General features: G+C 37.4%; 2 protein-coding genes across 6 annotated transcripts in view; one reads left to right on the forward strand and one right to left on the reverse strand.

The window, feature by feature from the left end:
• Positions 1–1597, reverse strand: part of NUP37 (nucleoporin 37) — a 41854-nt gene extending 40257 nt beyond the window's left edge. The window contains exons 1-3 of one of the 2 annotated variants that reach the window (XM_026013067.2): positions 1530–1597; positions 884–1030; positions 36–253 (exon numbers count right to left, since the gene is read on the reverse strand). In XM_026013067.2, coding sequence (XP_025868852.1) covers positions 36–191 — 156 coding nt within the window. In that variant the 5' untranslated portion in view covers positions 192–253; positions 884–1030; positions 1530–1597. The remainder of the gene's footprint in view (positions 1–35; positions 254–883; positions 1031–1529) is intronic. The other variant, XM_026013066.2, reaches the window with a different exon arrangement.
• Positions 1598–1652: 55 nt separating this feature from the next.
• PARPBP (PARP1 binding protein) overlaps positions 1653–17373 on the forward strand; it is a 72038-nt gene continuing 56317 nt past the window's right edge. The window contains exons 1-2 of one of the 4 annotated variants that reach the window (XM_072724736.1): positions 1653–1756; positions 6137–6294. In XM_072724736.1, coding sequence (XP_072580837.1) covers positions 6142–6294 — 153 coding nt within the window. In that variant the 5' untranslated portion in view covers positions 1653–1756; positions 6137–6141. The remainder of the gene's footprint in view (positions 1757–6136; positions 6295–17373) is intronic. The other 3 variants (XM_072724735.1, XM_026013102.2, XM_072724734.1) reach the window with 3 other exon arrangements.

Genomic DNA, 17373 nt, shown 5'->3' on the forward strand with positions numbered 1-17373 from the left:
GCTTCATTGTCAGTCACTGAGTTTTGTACACTAACCTGAAAAGTACACATGCCAATGACCACATAATTACCGCCACCATATGCAATTAGGTTTCCTGAATCCCCACTGTCAAAGGGATTAAATTCTACCACATGCACATAATCTTCACAATCCACAGTGTAGGCAGCACTTCTTGTGGCATCTTGCTTCATGTTGTATGTCAATACTTGAGCAGTTGTAATAAAAGAGCCTTCTACTGGACAAGGTCACGAAACTGTGGATTACAGCAGAGACACAACACAGATAGAAAATGTCAAAGTATCAGTCACTTTCAGCAACTGAATCAAAATAAGGACATGGTATTTCAGATGCCACAGGCAGCTAAAAAAAAAAATTCAAGTACTTGTTTAAATACTTTATAATACTTGCAGAATAAATCGTCATAATAACCTGTTTAACCAGAAGATACAGTGAGTACTTGACGATGTAAATCACTTTAGTTGTAAATATATTCATAAAAAATTAATAAGTTAACATTTACAGAGCACTATTTGCAGGTGCCACGTTAAGGATTTTACTAACATCATGACACCTAACACTTGCAAACCTAAGAGGAGGGAAATGGCTGCCACTTTACAGAAGAATCGAGACTTTAGTAGGTTAGTTGCCATGCCTGTAAGAGGAGATAGCACTTGTAATACTTTACTATGCGTTGGACACTAATCCTAGGGAAGAAAAACAGCCCCTCTGCCTTCAAGATCACAATATCCAGTAACAGTTATGACTCAGTGTGAAAAGCGCCATAACATAAGCAGATCGAAAATATAAGATCTGGAGAAAGGTGTGTCAAAATGTGTGATATAAAAATAATATTCATAAAACCAGGCACAAAAGTTCAACTAACCTGCTATGGCCTGGTGTGCACTCTGAAAGTAGCATTCCCAGATGAGACTCAGGAATGTAAAGAGGGTTTTTTTTGTTTTGTTTTCTCTCTTAATTGGACGCAGTTGTCCTGAGAACAGTTGGGCTCAGTAACGAACACATCAAGAACCTGAGAAGTATTTACGGAGAATGAAGGGAATCCCAACTCACGTAGCCTATAACCTAGTAAGCATACGAGTGGGAATCCGGGACCTGACATGTGTTAAGGGTGACCAGCAGGTGGATGCCCATAGAGGCACGGCGGTGTGGGGAATGGAAAAGACTCCAGGTCAGGAAACTCGGTCCCCTTATTGCTCCTTAAACTAGTGCCCACTCTCACTGCATTTCAGGGTTTCCCTGCACACTGCGGGGGGGGGGGGGCGGAGGGGGGAATCTGCCCTCTAAAACTGGAAAGGCAGAGGAGGGAAGGGATTGCGCTGCAAAGAGCCCCAACGCCTCTCCTAGACAGGCAAGTCCCGCGAGACCCCGCGACCACCTCCCAAAGCCTGAGGTCCGGGAGAAGACAGGGTGCGGCCCGGGAGAGAAGTAACTCGCAAGGACACCACGGGAGCGCTGGGCAGCCAGTACTAAAGCAGCAGGGACCCCTAGGGCTCCCGCGCGATACGCACCGGGGGCGTCGGGAAGTAGCCGCAGGAAAGGCGGTCTCCGCTGGGGCACTGCCGCGGCGCGCGCAGACTCTGCTTCCGGGTCAGAGGGCGGAAGCGCCGATTGGCTCCCGAGCCTTCCCGCGAGATTTAAAAATATAACTCGGGACGAACTCTCACCGTTTGAAGGCCGCAGCCTGGCGGGACTACTGTTACGTGGGGTCTGCACCTGCCGGCTGTTCCCGAGGCAGGTGAGTGTCATCTCTTGCCCGCCCGCCTGTCACACATTAATCTGTGATTCAGGCTGGGGCTGGTGACAGCCAAGTGACCATCCAGAATGTGATTTGTTTAGTGGCTTTGCTCTGTAGCCTGCTTGGGTCTGGGGGTGTAGAAGAGTTCCCGGTTATCTGGTGAGGAGTATGGCTGGAAGGTCCTGAGGGACGCCTGAGGGACGCCTGAGGGACGCCTGGAGGGACCTCCGTAGGTTCCTTAGGGTGGCAGGAAACCATGGTTCGAGTCCCAAGACGCGAGCAGACTCCAGTTTCACTACTTTCTCTCTCTCTGTTACCGTCTCCCAAAGAATATTTAGGATCTGCACCCTGACAGCGATGCCCCTTTTTTCATTTTCTTTTCTTTTCTTTTCTTTTCTTTTCTTTTCTTTTCTTTTCTTTTCTTTTCTTTTCTTTTCAAGATTTTATTTATTCATGAGAGACAGAGAGAGAGGCAGAGGGACAGGCAGAGGGAGAAGCAGTCTCCATGAGGGAGCCCAACGCAGGACTTGATCCCGGGACCCCAGGATCACCCCCCCAGGCCCAAGGCAGGCGGTAAACCGCTGAGCCACGTCCCTCTTTCTTTTTAACGGAGCACCTATTAAGTGCGTGACCCTAGGTGGATGTTTCCTTGTGTTATAGTTTTGTGAGGTAAGCGATATCTTAACTCCTTTATGCTTGAGGAAATTTATGTTCATCAGAGATTTTAAATACCGAAGGACGTACATTTCATACATTGAGGAACCAGGATGTGGGCCCTGGAATATCCGACGTAGATATTCTTTTACCATCTCTCACTATCACCCCAGTGATAATTTCCCGTGACACAGTTTTTGCTCCAGTGCAGTTTGGAAGCTAGTTTTTTCAGGAGAGTGTTCATGATCACTGCCACCTGCCACTGTTGCTGTATAGTGCCAGGCAGCCTGAAATTCCGAGTGCTTGTGTAGTCATCGTCTTGGTGACTCCTCATAATTGGCTGGAAGGTATTATTCCTGTTTTATTTTTTTCATATATATAAATGCATATTTATATAATATAAATTATATTTATATAATATAAATGTACAAGTATTATATATATATTATTCCCGTTTTCTGCGTGATGACACCTCACCTGGGCAGTCAGGGGTAAAGTAAAGCTTGTTGCCCACTAGCTGTGGAAAGCATGGGGACTGGACCAGAGTTGGCAAACTCTTGGTCTACTTGTTTTTGTGCAGCCATTTTCGGTGCTAAGAACAGATTTTCCATGTTTGAATAGTTGAAACAAACAAACAAAAAGAATGATATTTTGTGACATGTGAAAATCATGTAAATGTTCATTTCAGTTTCCATAAAGTCTTGTTGAAGCAGAGTTATGCACCTAGCCTACGTTTATGTATTGTCTGTGGCTGTTTTCCCACAGGCGAGGTCAAGTTGAATGGTTGTGACACAGACGGAGCGCCTTGCACCGCTTAAATATTTCTGGTTTAGCCCTTTCCCACAAGTTAGCAGACCCTTGGATGAGACTCTGGGCTTTTCTACGGATCAGACACGCTGCTGAAAGCTCAACTTGTACTTCTATCCTTGACTTTTCACAAACTCCTGTGACATAGGAACTATTATATTTTCATTTCAGGACAAGGAAGCTGAGGCGGGGGAGATGACTTAACTTGCTGTAGATCTCATGGCTAGTACATGGTGTGGCCAGGATTCAAAACGGTCTAGTTCTGGACTAGTTTTCATTCTTAGTAATCTGAACTCATATTACTTTTTTTTTTTTTTGAAAATTTTATTTATTTATTTATTTATTTATTTAGAGAGAAAGAGAGAGATCGTGCTCACACATGAGCGTGGAAGAGGGGCAGAGGGAAAGAGAGATCGCAAGCCAGACTGTGCTTGGGAGCAGGGTGGGGCTCAATCTCCTGACTCTGGGATCATGACCTAAGCTGAAATAGTGGGTCCCTTAACTGACTGAGCCACCCACGCACTCCAGAACTCTTATTACTTTTAAATAGTACCCTAAATAATTTAGTACTAAAGATTTATTTCAGGCGAACTGATCATATCACTGAAGCATTACTTCTTTCCTTTTTTTTTCTCCTTTAAGAAAAAAGGTGATATTTTAAAGACAAATAAAACTTTTAGCTATTTACTAGCATTTGTGCATATGTAGATATTTTAATTTATTGGTTTTCGCTTGTATCTTTAAGTTGCATTATTGATGCAACTTTGAATTCTTGCTTTGTAAATGTTATATGCCCATTTTCACCATCATATAAACCCAAAATACATAGTAAATATTTGGGATTCTATTTATGCCACATAAAAAAAAAGAAAAAGATAATAGAAAGAGTTAATAAATGGGTTGTGTACAATGAAATATATCCAAAATAAGATAATGGCATATGAACATGTTGGAGACTAGCATACAAAGTAGGAAAAAAACCTTTCAGCAGCCATATCTGTAAACCCGTAAAGAAAGGAATTGCTTTCTTAGATGGACTTGAGTATGTAAAGTAGTGAAACTACATCTAATTATTTTGAAAGACTTTTGTCTGTTAGGAGAAGTTATGTAATATAGTGATGTAAGAGCACAGCTTATAGAGTTTGGAGTTAAGTTTGTTTTGCGATTTGCTAGCTGAATGACATGGGGTATCACATTCTCCAGATGTAAAATGGGGATAATAGTGGACCCTCTAATAGACTCTTTCAAAGATTGAAGGAAGTAATAAATATTAAGCTTTTGAAAAGTTTCTGGCATGAACATAGCTCCTAAATATTAGATATTGTATTGGTAATCTGTTGTGTAACAAACCACCCCAAAACTTAATGGATTTAAAAGAGCAGCCATTTTATTTACTTACGATTCTGTGGACAGCAGTTTTGGCTGGACTCAACTTGGTGGTTCTGCTGGCCTTGCCTGGGATCACTAATGTGGCTGCAGTTCATCTGGTAGGTTGATTGGGGCAGGAAAGTCTAACATAGCCTCCCATGTCTTTACGTTGGAATTGGTTGTCAGCTAGAGTGCCTTGGTTCTCTTCTATATGGCCTCTCCAGCAGGTGAACTTGGACTTTTTCTTATGGTAGTCTAGAGTGGCAAGACAGTAAGGACTAAAGCTGCAAAGCCTTGTATCAAGAGGCCCTAAAACCTACCCCAGGTTGGATTTTGCTAAGAAGGCTCAGAGGACTCAGTATATAGTTGTGCCCACACCTATAATTTATTACAACAAAAAGATGCTAAAGAAAATCAGCAAAGAGAGAAGCTACATGGGGAGAAAGTGCATGGGATGAATTTCTGGGGAAATCAGGCATAAGTTTCCAAAAGTCCTCTCTTAGTGGAGTCACACAGGACATGCTTAAGTCCTCCAACAACAAATTGTGACAACCCATATGAAATGTTGTCTCCCAGGGAAGCTCTTTAGAGACTCAGTGTCTAGGGGTACTGATGTAGGCATTCTTGGTTTATGTTCCTAAGTTCCAGACTCAGAAGGAAAGCATGTGTTCAGCATAAACTATATTATTTGTATAAACAGTTGAGGCACAGTGAGCTACTCTTACTGGAAATCCTCCTGAATTCTAAGTTACCAGGTGCAGCCAAGGGCCAACCTTGTAAGAAATCTTTTTAAAAGATAGACATCAGGCCTACTGCATTAACTTTTCTGCATGGGCCTTTTGAGCACTAGGCTTGGAACCCCCATGATGTAATTCTTGCCATACTCAATTGGACAGGTTACTAGACTGACTCATACTTAAAGGGGTAGAAAAATAGACCACTTCTTTTTTTTTTTTTTTTTAAGATTTTATTTATTTATTCATGAGAGACACAGAGAGAGGCAGAGACACAAGCAGAGGGAGAAGCAGGCTCCCCCATGGGGAACCCGATGTAGGACTTGATCCCAGGACTCCGGGATCATGACCTGAGCTGAAGGCAGATGCTCAACCACTGAGCCACCGAGGTGTCCCAATAGACCTCTTCTTTTGAGACAATATGGGGATGGGAGGAAATTGGCCTTTCCCCCCCCCAAATCTACCACACATATTACCATTTATCTCAAAACAAATATTTTGAAAATACAGCTTTAATTAGCTGTGTCTATAGGTTTACAGAATTTGTGTATCTGTTTTGTATCAGTTTTCAGTTTGAAGGTTGGATTTTGTTATTTCAAAAGATTTGGCTTAAGAAAACTAAAGGAGAGGAAAATATGATTGGGCAGAAAGTGTGTTGTTCTGTTTCCCTAAATTTAATGAAAAGCAATCTTAGTAAATATGAAATGACCTCTTGTTCACTACTTATTTTTCTCTAACTCTGCTTCCTTACACATGTTAAATATTAGTTTCCAATTAAAGTAAATCTTTTTAACATTGCATCCTGTCCTACTTTCAGAGAGGATGGCTGCGCTTAATCAGAATTCTATCTTGGATATGATTAAAGAGTTCAGAAGGAATTGGCACACTCTTTGTAACTCTGAGAGAACTACTGTATGTGGTGCAGACTCCATGCTCCTGGCATTGCAGCTTTCCATGGCAGAGAACAACAAACAGGTTAGTAGACTATATTTAGGTTTACTTTTCTTTAAAAGTGAATTTTGGTAGCTGCTTATTTTAATTATATTCATTTCTTTGGAATATATGCCCTATGACAATATCAACACAATTATCAAAAATATCTCTACATATCTGTCAAAATATTGCAATTGGATTTGAAATGATTTGCTTCAAAATTAAGGCCTTCATATGTGTAATATAACATAGGACATGCACATTCAATGTTTAATTTGAAGTCTTAAAGTAAATGTGCAACTGCTCTTATTGTGGTTAAAAATATTTTTATTTATGATTTCTTTAAAAAGTTTTAGAAGGCATACATAAATAATGTTGATTTTAATATTTTGTCAAATTATTTTATGACTAATTTCACACTCTGTGGTATAGATTGATTATTCTTAAGCCAGGTTATGAATCAGAATCACTTGGGTGAGTTTTTAAACAATAGTGGCTTCTGTGCTTTGGTCTTGGAAATTTTGATTCTTCTAATCTGCACTCACTGAGACTCTGGAAATTGTCTTTTTAAAATCTTTTCTTAATCTGATCCTTGTGTAGTTGGCTTGGACCAAACTAGTTTTTGGAATGAGCTGTACGTAAAGAGCTTGAGGTGTTTGGGTGATAGAAAGATAGGCTGGAGTGGTAAGAAAATGACTTAAAAATTTTGGATTTCAGGTAATATACTTAAAGGAGGGGAAATCTTTGGATGGGAGGATTTTAAAGAAGGGATGAAGGAAGGAAAAAAAATCACTTAAGAAGCATCCAGGGGGATCAAAGTCTTGATGTTTTGAAGATAATAAGGAGATGGTTTTGACCAGAGAGGATTTTTGAAGGGTGGAATAGTTTTAGTGGGTCTATTGGGCTAGATAGTGAAATGACATTCTGGTGAATTATTTTAATCCTATATGTCAGTAGTTCCTAGATTTTTAGATTTCATATGTCAATAAAATTTCCAAAAAAAAAAAAAAATTAGACACTGACAGATTTGAACATTTCTCAAGTTGGCAAATAAGGCCATTGAGAAAAAATAGAACCATCATTTTGAAAAAAAAAATATATTAATGCCTAAAAATTAGAAATTGTATAATCTTAAAATGAGAGATAGTCTTTACTATACATGGTAGTTGGCAGTTTTGTGTGTTTAAAACAATAAATATTAAGATGAATTTTGAACATAGTAAGATTTTGACAAAATTCTCTTATACAGTCATTCTTTTAACAAGTATTTGAATTTTCACTATGTGCTAGACATTATTCTAAACATTCTGAAGGAAATCTCTGCTCTAATGGCATTAATCTTGTAGTGGAGAGAGACAGATAATACTCTAATAAGATATTTAGTATTTTAGGTCATAAATACTACAGAAAAAAATAAAACAGATACAGTTAAGGATTGTATAGAGTTTGGGGTGGAAGAGTTCTTGGCGGTTTGAAATACGATGGTCAAAGAAGGCCTTATCTACAAGTTGCCATTTGAGCAAAGATTTGAAACTAGTCATGGGAATTTTTGTGGGAAACTAGTCATGGGAAGGGATTACAAGGCAAAGGGAACAGCCGATGCAAGGACCCTGAGGTGGTATTATGTCTGGCATGCTCAAGGAACAGCAAAGAGGCCGATATAGCTGTTAATATAAATGTTAAGTGTTAATTTCTTCCCTTTGGGAGGTGTTTTTTTTGTTTTGTTTTTTTTGTTTTTTTTTAGATCCTGTGTGGCAAGCATTGGGGTTAAAATGATAAGCAAAACCAGACATGGCTCCTGCCTACCTTTTCCTGGTAGACATGTAGAGAAAAATACAAATAAATTCTAAACTATAGCTGTGAGAAGAGATATATGATGCTATGAGACCAAGGAGTTGACTTGCTTGGAGAGATCAAGTTGAACTGTAAAGGAAGAAGAAGAGTTAACTAGGCAAAGACTCGGGGGCACGATGATGAGGATGAGGGAGCAGCATATGCAGAAGCTCTGGGCAGGAGACCGCAGAGAGATTTGAGAAAATGGAAAAGAACCAGTGTAGCTGAAGGGTGATGGTGAAGGTTACACGTCCCATTTGTCTGTTTCTTGTTTTTATCCACAGTCATTGTTAAAAATCAATTTTATGTAGGTATATTGAAGAAAAGAAATGGAAGTCGTACTTTTTGGATTCTGTGTTTAAAAAAAAAAGTTAGAGACACCTGGGTGGCTCAGTGGTTAAGCGTCTGCCTTCAGCTCAGGTCATGATCCTGGGGTCCTGGGATTGGCTCCCCACAGGGAGCCTGTTTCTCCCTCTGTCTATATTTCTGCCTCGCTCTGTGTCTCTCATGAATAAAAAAAATACAGTCTTAAAAAAAATAAAGAATAAAAAATAAAAAAATAAAAAAGTCAAACTTTCAGAAAAGTTACAAGGATAGTACACTGAATTCCTTTATCCCCTTCACTTAGATTCACCAATTAGTATTTTGCCACTTTTGTATCATTACTATTTTAATATTTTTGTATGTGTACATAACAAAAATATGTAAATAAACACAAGTATGTATTATACACATGCATACACATTTATTCATATCACTCTGTATGAACCATTTGATGATAAGTAGTGGACATCCTGAGTCTTTGTTCGTAGAATGTACAACTCTTGCTATTGTACATTATGTGGGTTTTGACAATTATATAAGACATATATGCACCTTTATAGTATTTACAGAATTGTTTCACTGCCCTAAAAATCCTCTCTGCTCCACCTACTTATCCTTCCCTTTCCCTAACCCCTGGCAACCACTGATCTTTTAATTGTCAGCATAGTTTTGCCTTTCTTAGAATGTCATGTAGTTGGAATCATGTAGTATATAGTCTTTTCAGATTGGCTTTACTTTCTTTCAGATGCATTTATGGTTCCTCCACATCTTTTCATGGCTTGATAGCGCATTTATTTTCAGCAGGGAATAATATTCCACTGTATGAATGTATCAATTTATCCATTTACCTTTTACTTTTCTTCCAAACGATATTCAATAAGATATTCAATATTTAATAGCTTTTTAGTTTAATAATTATTGGATTTTCTGTTATCCTCTTTTTTTTCAGATTTTACTTTTTAAAGTACTATCTAAGCCAATGTGGGTATTGAATTTACAACCCTGAGATTAAGAGTCACATGATCTTTTGACTAAGCCAGCCAGGCACCCCTGTTATCATCTATATTCTTTATTTATATATTTATATATATTTATATATATTTATATATATCATCTATATTCTTTATTTCCAAGAGCGCTTTTGTTTTCTCTTTTTGAAATACATACTCATCTTGCTTCAAGCATATATTTTTTGTTTGAAACTATTAATATTTCTTGAGGCTTTCTTCTTCTTACGTAATCTGTTTCCTCCTAGTTTCTTATTTTATTAGTCTTATTTGGGAAGAATTTCTATTCTTCTATCAGAAACTTTCTTCCTGATGATCCTTGACCATGCACTTTCAATTAAGTGAACACTAAAATGCTTCCTGGAAACTCTGCATGGAGGATTAGGGGTTGTCAGCCTGTTCTGACTGGGCTCTTTGGCTGGGGAACATTTGATACCCATGTTTAAGATATCCCTTTTACAACAGTTTCTTTAAAAAGGAGTCTTTACACAAATGGTGTAAAGTTGAGCTGCCAATGTGTTGGGGGCTTGAAAGAAGTGTCAACATTTAGAATATAAATGGTCATGTGTTTCCTGTCATTTTCATTTGGGTACTCTTGTTTTCACTTGCACTCTTCAATCCAGAGACTGTTTTAACCTCTGTAGGGAATAAACCCTCAATCTTCTGCCAAAGTAGGTTAACTACTCTCCCCTTTTTCAGCAGAAGTTAATAATTAGGCAAAAGTGTAAATGAAAATACACTAACAATGAGACAGAAGAAAGGGACATTAAGGAGTCAATCTCATTTAAAATTGCACCCAGAACCATTAGATACCTAACAATAAACCTAACCAAAGTGGTAAAGGAATTGTACTCAGAATACTATAGAACAGGGATCCCTGGGTGGCGCAGCCGTTTGGCGCCTGCCTTTGGCCCAGGGCACGATCCTGGAGATCGAGTCCCACGTCGGGCTCCTGGTGCATGGAGCCTGCTTCTCCCTTTGCCTCTCTCTCTCTCTTTCTCTCTCTCTCTGTGACTACCATAAATAAATAAAAACATTTATAAAAAAAAAAAAAAAGAAAACTATAGAACACTCATGAAAGAAATTGAGCAAGACACAAAGAAATGGAAAAATGTTCCATGCTTATGGATTGGAAGAACAAATTATTAAAATATCTATTCTACCTAGAGCAATCTATGCATTCAACGCAATCCCTATCATAATGCCATCAACGTTTTTCACAGAGCTGGAACAAATAATCCTAAAATTTGTATGGAGCCAGAAAAGACCCCAAATAGCCAAAGGATCATTGAAAAGAAAATCAAAGCTGGTGGCATCACAATCCCAGACTTCAAGGTCTACAATAAAGCTGTAAGCATCAAGACTGCATGATACTGGCACAAAAACTGACACATAGATCAATGGAACATAATAGAGAACCCAGAAATGGATTCTCAACTCTGTGGTCAGCTAATCTTCAGCAAAGCAAGAAGGAATATCGATGGAAAAAAGTCTCTTCAACAAATGGTATTGGGAAAATTGGACAGCCACATGCAGAAGAATGACGCTAGGCCATTTTCTTACACTAACCACAAAAATAGTCAAAAGTGGATGAAAGATCTAAATGTGAGACAGGAATCCATCAAAATCCTAGAGGAGGACACAGGCAGCAACTTCTGTGACCTCGGCCACAGCAACTTCTTGCTAGACATATCTCCACAAAGGCAAGGGAAACAAAGGCAGAAATGAACTCTTGGGACTTCAAGATAAAAAGCTTTTGCACAACAAAGGAAAACAATTGACAAAACCAAAGGACAATTGACAGATGGGAAAAGATATTTGCAAATTTCTTATCAGGTAAAGGGCTGGTATCCAACATCTATAAAGAACATATCAAGCTCAACACCCCAAAAACAAATAATCCAGTCAGGAAATGTGCAGAAAACATGAACAGACATTTCTCCAAAGAAGACATACACAGATAATGGCCAACAGACATGAATAAATGCTCTACATCGCTTGGCATCAGGGAAATACAAATTGAAACCACAATGAGATACCACCTCGCACCAGTCAAAATTACTAAAATTAACAAGACAGGAATCAACAAATGTTGGCGAGGATGTAAAGAAAGGGGAACCCTCTTACAGTGTTGGTGTAATGCAAGCTGGTGCAGCCACTCTGGAAAACAGTATGGAGGTTCCTCAGAAAGTTAAACATAGAACTACCCTACGATCTAGCCATTGCACTACTAGATATTTACCCCAAAGATACTAATGTAGTGATCTGAAGGGGCACCTGCACCCCAAAGTTTATAGCAGGAATGTCCACAATAGCCAAACTGGAAAGAGCCCAGATGTCTATCAACAGATGAATGGATAAGGAAGATGTGATACACACACACACACACACACACACACACATATACACTAGAATATTACTCAGCCATCAGAAAGGATGAAATCTTGACATTTCCAACAATATGGATGGAACTAGAGGATATTATCCTAAATGAAATAAGTCAGTCAGGGAAAGACAATGATCATATGATCTCACTCGTGGAATTTAAGAAACAAAACAGAGGATCATAGGAGATAGGAAGGAAAAATAAAACAAGATGGAATCAGAGACGGAGACAAACCTCAAGAGACTCTTATTCACAGGAAATAGGGTTGCTGGAGGGGAATTGGGAGGGGAGATGGGGTAACTGGGTGATGGGCATTAAGGAGGGCTCATGATATAATGAGCACTGGGTGTTATATAAGACTGATGAATCACCACTCGACCTCTGAAACTTGCATACATTTAATGCTAATTAATTGAATTCAAATTAAACAAAAAAAGAAATGAAAAATGTCTAAAAGATTATCCACAGAGGTAAGCATGATACTGAGGCTACTCCAGAAATCTCTTCACTGGCAAGTATCTTCATCATTACCTTCTGCTGTGCAGATTTTTTTCTAGCGGGCATAGTAAGAGTATTGACCTTTAGAGGCTTTGACTTCCTTTGGCAGGGTGAGGAGGGTGATCTAACTTCCCATCTTTTTTATGCTGAGTTTTGTCTCCTAAACTTTGTGCTCAGAGTTCATAAAAACCAGTTTCCTTATTGCCAGAGAATGGTAGTTACCAGGAAAATACAGGCGCCACCATTTGCTTACCTCTTTATATTTGGCACTTGCTCATTGTTTTTGACCTTTAGTAATTTCCCTTTTCTTATGGTCAATTCAGTCATGCTTAAAAAAAGTTTTCCTATTTTCTCTTGTAGCTTTAGGTATTTTATACCAGGAGGGGTCTCTGCATATCCAGTCAGGCAGATTGCCCTGTTAATGTGTCTGTTTTAAAATTATAACAGATGGTATACATTCTTTCTGCATCTCGTTTTTATTATCCAGCATTGTTTTAAGAACTCTTTAGGTGCTGATAGACAGAAAAGTTCATCTAATTTATTCATTTTAACAATCATCCTTTGTATGACTGATATATTTTACTCATTGATGGACCTTTGGGTTGTTTGAAGTTTGATATTTTTGGTATTTTTGCTATTATAAACAATTCTTCATTGAAATGAGATGTCTGTGCACAGAATGAGAGTTTCTCTAGGCCCCATACACAGGAGGTCATATGATAGATACATCTTTAATTTAACTTGATGCTATCACATTGCTCTTCAACTTGGTTATTAGAATTTACATTTATATCAACAGTATAGGAGAGTACCATTTTCTTATTTTTCGCTATATTAGATATTTCATTGGAAAAGAGAAAAATAATTTTAATTTTTCTGTTAACTAGAGCATTTAAACATCTTTTAAAATGCTTATTTGACTCTTTAGGTATCTTCTTTTTATTGTCTACTCATACATATCCTTTGCATATTTTACCACTGAGTTATTTTTTATCTCTTTCTTACTCTTTTTTTAAAAATTTTTATTTATTTATGATAGTCACAGAGAGAGAGAGAGAGAGGCAGAGACATAGGCAGAGGGAGAAGCAGGCTCCATGCACCGGGAGCCCGATGTCGATTCGATTCTGGGTCTCCAGGATCGCACCCTGGGCCAAAGGCAGGTGCTAAACCGCTGCGCCACCCAGGGATCCCTCTTTCTTACTCTTTAAAACAGTTCTGCATGTACTTTACTCTCTTTGTAACACACTTTGCTGATAGCTTCTGATGCACTCTATTTTACCTACCTTCGCTGGATATTTTCCCCTTACATTGTTTGCCAGTATTTATATGCCAGACTTCTCTACTGAGTCCTCCTTGGTGTGACCAGGTAGTTACTGGACATTTTGCCTTGATGCCCCAGTAAGGTCTCCACATCAGTTTTTAAAAGTAGACCACATTGTTTCCTCTCTCAGCTTAACATCTTGTTCATATTCTTAGTTGCAGTCTTATATACCATTGTTCACTCAGTCACTAGACTACCCAAGTGTCATTATAAAGTCTCTTTCTTTTGCTCTCCATTGCAATTCATGTTGAAGTCTTTCCAATTTTACTGCCTGAGCATTAAAAAAATACTCTCCCTCTTTAGCAACCTGAAGAAATGGTACTAAGGTAATTAATAGATTCTGAGGATATTATATAAATGGAATAGAGTAGCTAAAGGTTAAACTTTGGTGGCCATTCACTGGAAAATGAGGAGAGAAATTGAGGCAATTATTAAGAATCATTATTGAGGCAATTATTAAGAATCATTATTGTATAGTAATGGCAGGCTATCGTTTTGAAATTAAGCAGACCATGTTCAAATTACCTTCTGTTTATTTATGAATATTTTGAAACAAATATATCAAAAAGGTAAGTGAAATGTACCCTGAAGAAAACTTAGTTTTCACTGCAAAAATTTTGATCTGTTGAAGCACTCAGTTCAAGTCATTTTTTTCTTCAGGGCTTGTCTGTGGAGTACTCACTCAGGATCTCTTTCTACTTAATTTTCTACTTGCTAATTCACTTAATTCACTGTGAAGGTTCAGACTCTGGGTGGGAAAGAAGAAGAGAGGTGAATTGCAACTGAACTTTTCTCTTTGTGTATGTGTGTGCCTGTATGCAATGGAGATGGTGGGCTGCAATTCTGATTGACTCTAACTCTCAGATGGAGTTAGCTCAGGCAGCCCCAACTGCCTGACTCAGACTTCTAAGTCACTCAGCAAGATAAAGCAGCATGCACATATCCCTGCAAATGCGTTCATAAGTAGTAGATCGTCATAAAAGTTGGAGTTGGTTGTATATATGCTTCGCCTATATTTTTCACTCTGTGATTGAGCTCTATTTAGGTTTTTAATTCTCAAAAGTTTGAGGATGCAAGTCTCTAAAGTATGATTCTTCCAGCTGAATTTGACTACAATAAAACTTGAGAATACCTAGTGGAGTTGTTAGCCTGTCTATTGGCACGCTTGTTTTCTTAGCTGCTTTAATGGAGATAAAAGGTATATGAAAATAATCTTTGAATTTTAGGTTTTCTGAGGGCAAGTTTTTTTTTTCTTTTAGCTTAAATCAGATGACCTCTAGGAGTTTTATACTGCTAGAGATTTAACTTATTATTAGATTCATTGAGGACCATATGGCAAATATATATGACTTTTATTATTAAGTTGCAAATAGTGTTTTAGTTTTTCCTTTCTTTAGAATTGACTTCATGGTCTGATTCTGTCTGGCAATTAAATTATAAATGCTGTTTTTCATCTTAAATAGCTTTAAGAACATTACAAATATTCTATCGGGTGAAACAAAGATTTTAGTTTTATAACTTCATGGAAAGTCACAGCCTGTGGTTGACTGTCAGATTTGAAAATGACCTAACATTGACATAACAAAATAAGAAGAAATAGATTTTACAATTGTCTTACATTTATCTACCCCCCAACAAAAAAACCCAATTATTATACTTTGAATAAGAAGAGAGGAAGAAAACTGACATGTTTTGATCACGTACCATTTATCAGGCATTCTTTAATCTGTAAAATCTCACTTTATAACCAAGGAAAAGTATTCATAGGATCTGAGTATTTTACCCAAGGTCACAGAGCCAATTAATGCTCTTAAGTGGATCTGCTATCTTTTCTGTTTTGATAACAACAAAAATTCCAGTTAGTTAAAAATGTAAAATTTAAGTTTTTGAATAATTATAAAAATAACTTCGGCAAAATATACAGAGTACAAGTGCTCTGAAAAAGTGCTCCTTTTTTTTCTCATTTTATTCTTATGAAATACAATCCTTTTTATGTCCATCAGAGAATTAAAACATTGACCATCTTGAACTTCCTTCAGATATTAGCCAGCTGGCATGTTTTCCTAGCAAAACATTTTCTGATTTGACCACGAGCTCTCTGAATCAGTTGTTATTGGTTTGAATAATAGAATATGCTGTCATGGTGGGCACCTGATCATGAAAACTGATATCTGGAGTACATTTTTATTTGGATTTAAAATGTTTTTACAATCCCAGTATAAACACTGTTAATCTAGTCAAGACCTTTTCTCACAAGATCAAGAGTTTGTGTAGTTTAACTAGAGTCAACAAAATGAGAATGAATTGTACATTTACATTAGACAAAATTTTAATTTATTTTTAACATAAAGGATGTCATATCAAAATAGTTTTAGGAATTTTTGAGATAAAACAACTTAGTTTCCAAACTCTAAATAGCTGGATTTATTTAATTTAAATACCATTTGGAAATTTTATTGTGTAATTTTTGTGGGATTGCAAAGTCAAGTACATCATTTTTGATGCAATGCTGAGAAATTACAAATCTTTCTTACATCTGGGTTATGGATTCAAGGTTTGAGAGTTACTACTTCTTTTGGTTTTTCATTGAATTAGTTTCATGAAATATAATTTTTTAAAAAGTTTTATTTATTTGACAGAGCACACACATGTGTGCACACACAAGTGGGCAGGTTGGCAGGCAGAGGGAGAGGGAGAAGCAGTCTCCCTGCTTAGAGAGGGAGCCTGATGCGTGACTTGATCCCAGGACCCTGGGATCATCACCTGAGCTGAAAACAGACACTTTAACTGACTGAGACACCAGGTGCCCCTATAATTAATTTTTATAATTTTGATGTAACAGGTCTCTCCAAGGGACAGTAAGGATAATTTTCTTAGTTGTCTCCATATCTGTGAGTAAAAAGTTAATTATTTTAAGGCAGTTTGGACATAATTGTCTTAAATTGAGATAGTTAACTAGAAGATGTGGCTGATTTTTATAAAAGAAATATAGATTTAAAAGGGTTGGATATGTAAAAAATAGTATATTATTTGGCTCTGTTTGATTCTTTTTATTATTCTTCATTGGCTGAAGATGATGTTATAATTTTGGTTCCAGTGAATTATAGTTTTATTAAAATATCCATCCATCTTTCAGTGCAAATGATGGAAAGATCTTGGTGTTATCAGAAACTACTAACATATTAAGGAAACCTAACTGTGGAAGAGAGCAACATAATACATTCCACTAAATTACATATGGGTACTTAAAAGTATTTGTTATTCATGCTGCATTGGAAGGGAGTAGCTAGAATTTTTTACTGAATTAGGGCTAGCATTTTTTGGAGGGCACCATTATTAATATTTGGGATATTAAGTGGGAGCAGAATGCAATCAATTAAAAAAAGCCTTCAATTCAGCATGTCTGCTGACTAATATATCATGTTGATATTGAAGAAGAGAAAAACAGAACAATTTTAACTCAGTAGGAACACCCAGCAACTTAGAGAAAGAAACCATGGCTTTTTAGTACTTGTTTATAGTTTTGTGTGTCCATGAGCAGAGAAGAATCTAAATTCTCTGACCCAAGGTTTTAGTACTGATATTTTGCTTTCCCTGGAACAGTAATGAAATAAAACATGGTTTAAAAAATTTAATTTTTATGATCATGTTTTAAGACTAACAGTTTGGAAGTGTGTGGTATATGGTAATTCACTATGGCTTTGAAAATTTTATTTTATTTTATTTTTTTTTTAATTAATTTTTATTGGTGT

The sequence above is a fragment of the Vulpes vulpes genome, chromosome 10 (assembly GCF_048418805.1).
Source record: "Vulpes vulpes isolate BD-2025 chromosome 10, VulVul3, whole genome shotgun sequence".
Lineage (NCBI taxonomy): Eukaryota > Metazoa > Chordata > Mammalia > Carnivora > Canidae > Vulpes > Vulpes vulpes.